This window comes from Rhinopithecus bieti, unplaced genomic scaffold (genome assembly GCF_001698545.2).
Source record: "Rhinopithecus bieti isolate Rb0 unplaced genomic scaffold, ASM169854v2 scaffold_20, whole genome shotgun sequence".
NCBI classification, from domain to species: domain Eukaryota; kingdom Metazoa; phylum Chordata; class Mammalia; order Primates; family Cercopithecidae; genus Rhinopithecus; species Rhinopithecus bieti.
In genome coordinates, this window is record NW_016802846.1 from 5,335 (window position 1) to 16,771 (window position 11,437).

At 41.8% G+C, this 11,437-nt stretch overlaps 1 protein-coding gene across 1 annotated transcript in view; it reads right to left on the minus strand.

Annotated features, from left to right (window-relative positions):
* Window positions 1-5: 5 nt before the first annotated feature.
* Window positions 6-11,437, minus strand: part of LOC108530943 (gamma-taxilin-like) — a gene marked incomplete at its 3' end in the record, with an annotated part of 31,050 nt that continues 19,618 nt past the window's right edge. The window contains exon 2 of the mRNA XM_017874499.1: window positions 6-305. Within this exon, the coding sequence (XP_017729988.1) occupies window positions 6-305 (300 nt within the window). The remainder of the gene's footprint in view (window positions 306-11,437) is intronic.

The following is an 11,437-nucleotide window of genomic DNA, read 5'->3' on the forward strand; positions in this document are numbered from 1 at the left end:
CCTAAGGTTTTTTCTTTGTTCCTGTTGCACTCTGAATCTTGCTGACCATCAGGGGGATCTGTTCGAGCTTCTCCCCCAGGGATTTCCTCTCTTGACTCTTGTGTGCAGTATGCTGGGCTCACCAAATTCCTGTTCTCGGTTATAAAGTCACTGCCTTCATCCTCTTCTAATGAATGCTTGTTACTTGTGCCACCACAATTTGAGTCTTGATGTTGAAGAATATCATTTGATTGAGAGTTACACAACATATCTGCTTTCACCCCTAGCCCACAAATTCCAGCTTCTTCCATTGTGCCAATTTCAAACTAGAGGAAAGGAGAAGGAGAAAAAAGACGGAGAAGGGGTTAAATCAAATGTAATCAATGTTCACAAGCAACGGAACGTCATAGCCTGACGGTTTTTTCTTCCTTAGTGGTATGCAAAATTGATGTAAACATGGTACTTTCTAGGTTTCACTGAGAGGTGACCTAACTATAAAGTATAAGGAAATTAAAGTTAAAATGAATCACACAACTATGCAGTACCAAAGGAGGCAAGAAAGCCATTTAGTTATAAATCTAAATTGATTTCCATATAAAAATTCACCACTTAATATAATTAGCGCCTTAACAGAAGTGAAACTGTCCCCAGTTAATGAATATTAATTATTCTGATCTTATCCTCAAGGAGACAGTACAGCAGAGATAGTTAGCTAGCTATCCATTAAAATCCCATGCTCCCCCAAGTTCCTGTGGAGCTGACACTATGAGACAAGTGCCCAGCCAGGGACTACATTCCCCAGGCCCCTTACACCAAGGGGCGACTTCCACATGAAGTTCCCACCAACTGAATGTGGGTATAGGACACGACTGTCCTTTCTGTAACAAGACTTTTATTCTCAGAAGCACAAGTTCTTTCTCCACCATCTCTCCCCAACTCTGGTAAAACACAGACATCTCCAAGACCCTAAGGGATAGCAGAGCCACAGGATAAATGTAGCCTGGGCCTCCATATCCTATGTACATACAGGAAAGCCACCTTACTTACAAAGAAAACCTACACTGGAGTATAGGTGAACAAGAAATAAACTTCTCTCATGCTAAGCCATGGAAATTTTGAGACTGATATTTTAAGCAACTATCTCAGCCTTCATACAGATAATACACATGGTGAAGATGCCTTTATTCCACTGTTACTCTTACGTCAGTAATTTTACCTTACTCTGTCTTCTATCACATTGTTAACCCTATTTGAGTTTTTCCCCTTGTGAACACTACCTGGTCATGATGTGGCACAAATTTAAATTCTGTGCATTTACTCTCCATATGAAAGAGGGCCTCTTCCTTTTCTGAATAATACAGTTGAGGTGAGGAGGTGTTTAGTATCCTTCTCTTATCACAAATGGACAAAAGCTACATTCAAAAATTTATGGGAGAGCAGATATTTGAGATTTTAGGTTATAATCATTTTATGCAACTGAAGAAGTCAAAATATCAAAGTAGGAGGGGATGGAGAAGTTAAGGAAAATAAAATCTTATATTTTATAGTCTAACGTTGATAAATCCAATACTGTGCTTTCATAAGAACAAATTGGCAAGGACACTTTGAAAAACTCTTGGGCAATATGGATACCTTCTAACCTAGTTAACTCTACTCCTGGGATTTTGCCCAAGTGTGTACATATGTGTATCCAAAGGCCAAGAATAAAGGAGCACTATTCGTAATAGCTCCAAAATGGAATCAACCCAAATTGCTATCAGTAGCAGAATGGATAAACTGTAGTATATAAGCAGTAAGAATGAACTACTGTTAGATGCAACCACATAGATGAGTTTCACAGACCTATGTTGTGAAAAAGGTGCCAGAAGAGTATCTACTGTAGGAAATCATTTATGTATAAAGTTCGAAAACAAGGCAAGTTAATAAATGGTGCTAGAAATCAGGATAGCGGTTACCATTGGGGGTGGGGCCTCCTGGGGTGCTTGTAGTGTTCTATTTCTTGGTCTAGATGAGGTTGACGCATTCACTTTGTGAAAATTCATTAAGCCTAACATTTATGATTTGTATACTTTTCTCAATTTATGTTTTATTTCAGTAAAGCTTATTTTAAAAGTTGTAATTTATACATTATTCAAGAAGAGGAACCAAAACAAGTGTCTTCCTCTAAGAAGAGAGATTAAAGATACGCTGCTTTTCATGACACTTTTAAAATAATGTGCATGTGGCCGGGCGCGGTGGCTCAAGCCTGTAATCCCAGCACTTCGGGAGGCCGAGACGGGCGGATCACGAAGTCAGGAGATCGAGACCATCCTGGCTAACACGGTGAAACCCCGTCTCTACTAAAAAATACAAAAAACTAGCCAGGCGAGGTGGTGGGCGCCTGTAGTCCCAGCTACTTGGGAGGCTGAGGCAGGAGAATGGTGTAAACCCGGGAGGCGGAGCTTGCAGTGAGCTGAGATCCGGCCACTGCACTCCAGCCTGGGCGACAGAGTGAGACTCTGTCTCAAAAAAAAAATAATAATAATGTGCATGTAATACTTTGATTTCTTTAAAAAAGTAACACATTAAGGGGAAATGGGTTATCTATTTCAGAGTTACGGTTTGATGTCACACTCTAAGCCTAATTCAGATAGAAAAAACTTACAAATACTGAAACTCTTAAATTATTTGAAAAGATTTCAAAAATTCACTTCCACATGTATCATATTCTATAGAGCAATGTTTCTCAAGCATAACCCATAAAGTTTTTCAAAAATTCACGATGGCACGCATCGTGGCACATGCCTGTAGTCCTAGCTATTTGGGGGGCTAAGGCAAGTCTGAGGACAGCCTGGGTAATACAGTGAGACCTCGTCTCTTGGGGTGGGAGAGGATTCACAATCAAGTTTCAGGAAAAATCATTTGTATGATTTCACTACTGTAGAAACTTCTTAAAATTGTTAATAGGCCGGGCGAGGTGGCTCATGCCTGTAATCCCAGCACTTTGGGAGGCTGAGGTGGGCAAATCACTTGAGGTCAGGAGTTCAAGACCGGCCTGGCCAACATGGTGAAACCCCGTCTCTACTAAAAACAGAAAAATTAGCCGGGCAGAGGTTGTAGTGAGCCGAGATCGCGCCATTGCACTCCAGCCTGGGTGATAAAGCGAGACTCCCATCTCAAAAAAAAAAAAATCATTAATATACCCGAATAACATACTATAGCAATATTATTAACAGAACAGGTGCAAAGTGATAATTTCAATGCTACATTTCACATGTAACTACTAGTTTCGCCTCTAATCAAATATTGAAATGTCATGTACTAATTGGGTGCATAGATATATAAAGAGACCCTTTACACAAAAGCAATAGAGAGGGAAAAAGTGAGTACTATTAATACCATTTTCCCCAGTTTAAAAAAAAAAATTTTTCAGACAGGCGCGGTGGCTCACGCCTGTAATCCCAACACTTTGGGAGACCGAGATGGGCAGATCACGAGGTTAGGAGTTCAAGACAAGCCTGACCAACATGGTGAAACCCCACCTCTACTACAAATACAAAAATTAGCCAGGCATGGTGGAGCACGCCTGTAATTCCAGCTACTCGGGAGGCTGAGGCAGGAGAATCGCTTGAACCCGGGAAGCGGAGGTTGCAGTGAGCTCAGATCGCACCACTGCACTCCAGCCTGGGTGACACAGCAAGACTCATCTCAAAAAAAATAACAACAGTAGTTTCAAACTTATTCCCTGAAACCCATTAGGCGTAAGAATGGCACTACAGGCCGGTCGCAGTGGCTCACGCCTGTAATCCCAGTACTTTGGGAGGCCGAGGCAGGCAGATCACTTGAGGTCAGGAGTTCGAGACCAGCCTGGCCAACATGGTGAAACTCCATCTCTACTAAAAATACAAAACTTAGCTGGGCATGGTGGTGGGCGCCTGTAATCCCAGCTACTTGGGAGGCTGAGTCAGGGAGAATCACTGAAACCTGGGAGGTAGAGGTTGCAGTGAGCCGAGATCGCGCCATTGCACTCCATCCTGGGCGACAGAGTGAGACTCAGTCTCAAAAAAAAAAAAAGAATGGCACTACAGAATTACAATGTTGGCCTTAAATACTGATGAAAAGTGTATAAAGAGATAACAGAAGGGCCGGGCAAGGTGGCTCACGCCTGTAATCCCAGCACTTTGGGAGGCCGAGGCCAGCGGATCACGAGGTCAGGAGTTCGTGACCAGCCTGACCAACACGGTGAAGCCTCGTCTCTACTAAAAACACAAAAATTAGCTGGGCATGGTGGCACATGCCTGTAATCCCAGCTACTCAGGAGGCTGAGGCAGAAGAATCACTTGAACCCGGGAGGCAGAGGTTGCAGTGAGCTGAGATCGGGTCACTGCACTCTAGCCTGGCAGCGAGACTCCGTCTAAAAAAAATAAATAAAATTTTAAAAGCCAGCCACAGTGGCTCACACCTGTAATCCCAGCACTTTGGGAGGCCGAGGCAAGCAGATCACCCAAGGTCAAGAGTTCAAGAACAGCCTGGCCAACATAGTGAAACCCCGTTTCTACTAAAAACACAAAAATCAGCCGGCTGTGGTGGCGCATGCCTTTAATACCAGCTACTCAGGAAGCTGAGGCCGAAGAACTGCTTGAACCTGGGAGGCAGAGGTTGCAGTGAGCCGAGATCGCGTCATTGCACTCCAGCCTGGGCGATAAGAGCGAAAACTCCGTCTCAAAAAAAAAAAAAATAGACTCAAGGAAGGCCAAAAAACTATTGTGTAATGCAAAATAATAGCTGGTGGCATATGGCACAAACAAGAACATTAAATTAATCTGTATAATTGTACAAACACCACATCACCTATTTTTCTTTTAATGTATGTCATCACTTCCTATTTGTAGTTAATATTTCTGATTTTTTTTGTCTTTCCAGACACTCCTGCCTCTGAACTCCTATCACATACTACAATATCACAGATTTGATGTATACATCCTCCTAGGTAGCAACAGCTTATTATGCACAAATAGTACTCAAATGCCAACTGATGAGGAGCATACAGGGGCAAAAATAGCTGCTGAAAACAGTCCACGAAAAGAACCTAGGCATTAATACACAAGTTAAAGAAAATACCACTATTGGCCAGGCACGGTAGCTCATGCCTGTAACCCAGAAATTTGGGTGGCTGAGGTGGGTAGAACACTTGAGGTCAGAAGTTCAAGACCAGCCTGGCCAACATGGCAAAACACCATCTCTGGTAAAAATACAAAAATTAGCTGGGCATGGTGGTACATGCCTGGAATCCCAGTTTACTCGGGAGGCTGAGGCACAAGAATTGTTTGAACCCAGGAGGTAGAGGTTGCAGTGAGCTGAGATCACACCACTGCACTCCAGTCTGGGCTACAGAGCGAGACTCTGTCTCAAAAAAAAAAGAAAAGAGCCTGCGGGGGGGGCGGCCGTGCTCAAGCCTGTAATCCCCCCCAGCCCCACTGTTGGGAGGCCGAGATGGCCGATCCCACCGAGGTCAGTGAGATCGAGACATCCTGGCAGGTGGAACCCCCGTCTCTATCTAAAAACTACAAAAAACTAACCGGGCAAAGGTGGCGGGCGCCCGTAGTCCCAGCTACTCGGAAAACACGAGGCTGAGGACGAGAATGGCGTCGAACTCGGCGAGGCGGAGCTTGCAGTGAGCTGAGATCCGGCTCCTGCACTCCAGCCTGGTGCGACAGCGAGACCCGTCTCAAAAAAAAAAAAAAAAAAGAAAATACCACTATTTTGTATCATTAAGAAAGCATACGACCAGTATTACATTTCCCCCTCTCTCTTGTACAACTAATTTTGATCGTAGTATTGGTATCTTTTTGCATTTGCGCTAATGGAAGATACTACTTTGGCTCTCACCAAAATTCTCTTATTAATAACCCAGTTCCATAACAGGATTCTGGACTTCAACAACCACAGTCCTACAAATAACTCTTGAAATAGCCCAGGCCCCAATTTTCTACCCCAGCGACTATTTCAATTTAACACAACCTATACTTGAGGCTCTGTACCTGGGCTATTTGAATATTAAAGCCAATTGTTAGGCCAAGTAACTTTATTAACACTTGTAAATGAATTTCTCAGACCTCATCTCCTCACCAGAGAATTCGTAGATCATCATGCCAAGAAATGTTTCCTGACTCTGTCTCTCTCTCTATGCCCATTCTGATCCTTTTCCTTGGATCAATCTCTTATATAAATAGTAAGTAGAGTCAGCTAACAAAACAGTAAATAGGGTAACATCCAAGGCACTACTGTAAGAACTTTCCATGTTAACTAGCTTAATCCTCACAAACAATGCCACAAGTAGGCACTATTACTTTTCTCCATTTGAGAGATGAGCAAACTACCAATGTAAAGTTAAGTATCCCTGCATAAGGTTCACAGTAAATCTGCAGGCAAGATTTGATACTCTAGCAGTCTACGCTGCGAGTCCATGCTCTTAACTACAAAAATATAACCGCTTCATAACTACCTTTGTCTACTACTGTTCAAACATCCTTGTCCTGGCCCAGCCATTCTTAGAGAAGCCTATCTTAATAATTGGGAAGAGATGCTCCAAATACGATGTACAAAAATGAATTACAAAACAGAATGCTACTGTAATATTTTGTATATGCAGTATATTACATTATATCAGATGCTCCTCAACATACATTGGGGTACACAGTGATAAATCCATCCTAAAGTCACAATGCAACGTTAACGCCACAGTAAGCCAAGAAACATATGTGTGCACGTACGTATGTATAATAACACACAGCTCACATCGAGAGTGTTGGAAGAAAATACTCTTGGCCTGGCGTGGTGGGCTCACACCTGTAAGTCTCTACACTCTTGCGGAGGCTGAGGCCAGGCCAGATAACCTGAGTGCAGGAGTTCGAGGCCAGTGCCTGGCCCTAACATGGTGGAAACCCATCTCTACTAAAAATACAAAAATAAGCCAGGCGTGGTGGCGGGCCGCCTCGTAATTCCAGCTAACGCGGAAGGCTCGGGAGCATGATAATGCTTTGAACTGGGAATGTGAGGTTGCAGAAACCGAGATCACGAGCGCGCACTGTACTCCAACCTGGGCAACCAGAGCGAGACTTCATCTCAAAAAAAAAAAAAAAAAAAAAAAAATAAGATATCATTTTACACATGCAAAACTTCGACAACACTATTGGAGAGGGTGTGGGGCATTCTCAAGCATTCCTGGTGGGAGGATAAATTGACTTAACCACCAAGGAGTCCAGTTGCGTAAGGGACTGACTGGGAACCAGCACAAAGGAACCTCTGGGGTGTTGGTAATGCTCTGTATCTTGATGGGGATTTGAGTTACAGAGCTGCATGCATTTGCTAAAATTTAGCACATATACACTTCTGAAGGCTTCATGGGTGAAGCGACAGTTAAATGGACAGATAACTGAAAAAGCAACCAGAGTAAAATGTCAAAGGTAAAATCTACGTGGTGGAAAAATTGATGTTTAGTATCAATTTTGCAGTATCTTTGAAATTTTCTTAAGATGTTGGAGGGAGAAAACATCAAGTCACATATGCTTTGATCCACCAAATTCATTTCTTATCAGTTTTTCCTATAGATATACCAGCACATTTGTGAATGACATAATATATAAGGTTATTTATGCAGCATTATTTATGGTAGCAAAAAATCCGAAATATCCTAAATATCAATAAATAATAGACTGGATGAATAAACTGCCGTACATCCATCCAATTTAGTACCATAGTATCTGTTAAAAAAAAGAGTAAGGCAGTTATATAATTACTGGTAAGGATAGGTTGATAAGGGAAAAAGCAAAATACCCTGTAGTACCTACCATATGCCATGATGTGGGGCTTGAGGAGGTACTGTATAAATTTATGAGAAGTATCTCCAATCTCTGGCCAGACACAAAGAAACATTACTGGAGACAAACTGAGTGAGTGGGGACAAGACTTTCACAGCAGGCTGTTTTCACCTTTTAAGTTGGGTGCCATGAGTTACCTTTACAAGAGCTTTAACATTTTTTTTTAACAGCAAAATGAAGAGAGCTCTCTAATATAGTGCCTTATTAGGAAAAACAAAAGGGGAGGAAATGTTTATTTAAATTCCAATCTCAAATGAAAATGAAACCAACACTGAGTAGTTTCCAGCTGGATTTCTATTATTTCCCTACAGAAAATCATGACACAAAAGCTATCACATCTGCATCTTGTGAGCAGTATGTGTACCTCTTAGAGAAGCACAACACTGTGCTACAAATGTTTGTTTACAAGAGCCTTAAACACCAATAATCCCCCACCCTAGCCACTCCCCTCCGGTCAAAGGATATATTTCGCAATCTTCCTTCCACTGTCTCAATACTTGGAGTTAAGAGGACTCGCTAACTGACCAAGAGATGTCTTCAAAATGGGCGGCCACCAGTTTATCAATAATAAATGGCAGAAGCAAGAACAACTATCATAGAAACTTTTGCAAATGGACATGAGGAAGTACTCTGCATTCATCAACTACTTGTAATAGCTTTTTGGATCAAAACATTCAAAACTGAGAACATGGAAATTAAAACCTAAAGGAAAAAAATTTTTTTTAGGTTTCTTTCCCTTCTACCAACACCTACATTCACTTCCTAATTATTTCAACTACTGCTTGCTCACATGAGCTCAAACACTTTTGACCAGGGCCAGGCATGTGCAGAGGACACAAATTACCCAGTCCTTGCCAGCAAGAGCTAGAGCGGACCTTCAGAGGGAGCAGGTGGGAGAGGTTGTCTATATTTCTCCATTTTCCTAGACAGACATCCTTAGCTTGCCTCAGATTCCCAAACAGTCTAGGAGGAACTTATCAAATAAGTAAAGGGAACCTTTAGCACCTCAGGCTGACACTGTGCGTGCTGTTCTCAAAGTGACCCCATTTAACCTTCCCTGCCTCACTGAGATACAGGCCTTATTGTTCCCAGGTACAGAAAATGAGACTTGATGAGATTAAGTAACTCGCTCAAAATCATATTAAAACCAGTAAAAGGGGCTGGGAAAATTCAAAACCAGGTCCACCAAACTCAAGAGTCAATGTTCTCTCTATTACACTGTTAATCAGCTTTTGGAAAACGCCAAGTTCAAAGTCAAACAGATCTCTGACGCAGTTATAAAATAAATCTAAATTAAATGTCTAAAAATACACAGCACACTAGAAATACCAATATGCATTTAGAAAACATCATGAAAGATATGTAGAATTTTTAGCAGGGATGAACTCTGGGATTTAGGGAGGTAAGACACGTCTAATTTGGGAGTAAGGACAGCTTCAAATAATTTGAAGTGATTATTTAAGGAACTGAGGTTAGTTTGTTGTTGTTTTTTAATTTTGTGGTTTAAGACAGCCTTGCTCCATCGCCCAGGCTGGAGTGCAGTGGCGCTATCTCGGCTCACTGCAACCTCCACGATCCGGGTTCAAGCAATTCTCCTGCCTCGGCCTCCTGAGTAGTTGGGACCACACGTGTGTGCCATCACGCCTGGCTTTATTTATTTATTTTTTTTGAGATGGAGTCTGGCTCTGTCACCCAGGATGGAGTGCAGTGGCACGACCTCGGCTCACTGCAACCTCTGCCTCCCGGGTTCAAGCAATTCTCCTGCCTCAGCCTCCCGAGTAGTTGGGACTACAGGCGCATGCCACCACGCCCAGCTAATTTTTTTGTATTTTTAGTAGAGATGGGGTTTCACTGTGTTAACCAGGATGGTCTTGATCTCCTGCCCTCGTGATCCACTGGCCTCCGCCTCCGAAAGTGCTGGGATTACAGGCGTGAGCCACTGCGCCCAGCCAATTTTTGTATTTTTTAGTAGAGACGGGGTTTTGTCATGTTGGCCAGGCTGGTCTCAAACTCCTGACCTCAGATGATCCGCCCACCTCAGCCTCCCAAAGTGCTGGAATTACAGGAGTGAGTCACTATGCTCAGCCTTAATTTTGTGTTTTAGGATAAACCAAAGTATCTCTAAAAATCTTTCCAACCTTATGTTTCTAACAATTTACCTTAAGAGTTGTTAACTTCAACCAAGACTGTACGGACAACAGCGTATGTGCAACCATGCTTGCGCTGCCCTGGGAGGGGCAGTGGAGGCAGAAATAGATGAAGAAATAGTGAAAGATATCAAAGATACCCCACACTCTCAGGGCATCAGCTATTGGCCTTATTTGGTTTTGTAAAACATAAACCTTCCTCCTAAACCCTTCCAGTATTTTGAAGGGCTTTCACATTTCCAAATACAAAGTTTTACAAACAAATCTATTATAAAATTACATTGTCATGTGGCTAAATTACAAAATGACTTTAGCTTTGTATAAGTCATTTAAAATAGTGTATACACTAAGGCTACTTTAAACTTCCAAAGAACTATACTGGATAGCACAGGGTTCCTCATAGCTAATACTTTATCAATCATTTATCTCAAATTCCTGTTTTAACCATTTTGGATCAAAGCCTTTATAATATGTATTACATAACTCAATGCCTCCTTAAATAGTAGTCTGTTTTACTGTGTTAGAACAAAGAAATGAAAGGATTTTTATTTTTAAAAGATAAAAATGATATATTATTGTGCACTATTATATAATTAGATTCTGGTATACATGTCTCTACAACATGACTATATTCTTTAAGATAATAAATTCTCAATGTTTCCAAATATAAACTCCCAAAGGTGAGATCTTATTTAAATTTTAGGCATGAAATACTTGTCTGAGACTTCCTAAATTATATAGCACTGTCTTTAAAAACAGACCACACAGACCCATACATGGGAATTTACTACATTAAAAATGATGTCATTTCAAATTGGTAAAGGAAATAAATGATTTATGATATCTCCCAAACCATATGGGGAAACAAAGGGGTATCCTCTCTTACCCCCTCCCGATATACCAAGATTGAAACGTGAAAAATGAAAACCACAAAGAGCTTGAAGAAGTCCTAAACAAATTTTTTTCCATAACCTTCGCATGAAGAAGGCCTTTCTTTTGTTGTTGTTGTTTTGGTTTTTTTATTTTTATGAAATTATATACAGCAGAATGACTGCTCCATAGACAGAGCATGGCTATCTCAGTAGCACAGAGTAGCCAAGAAGGCTTTTCAAAGGAAAGCAAAAAACCCAGAAGCTATTTTTAAAAAGGGGGTGGGGGGGGTGTGTGTGGTGGCTCACGCCTGTAATCCCAACACTATGGAAGGCGGAGGTAGGAGGACTGCTTGAGCTCAGGAGTTCAAGACTAGCCTGCACAACACAGCAAGACCTGTCTCTAATAAAAATTAAAAAATTAGCCGTGTGTGACGACACACATCTGCGGTCCCAGCTACTCAGGAGACTGAGGTGGGAGGATGACTTGAGCTTGGAAGATCAGCAAGCTATGACTGCACCACTGCACTCTAGCCTGGTCTACACAGCCAGGCTCTGTCTCAAAAAAAAAAAAAAAAAAAAA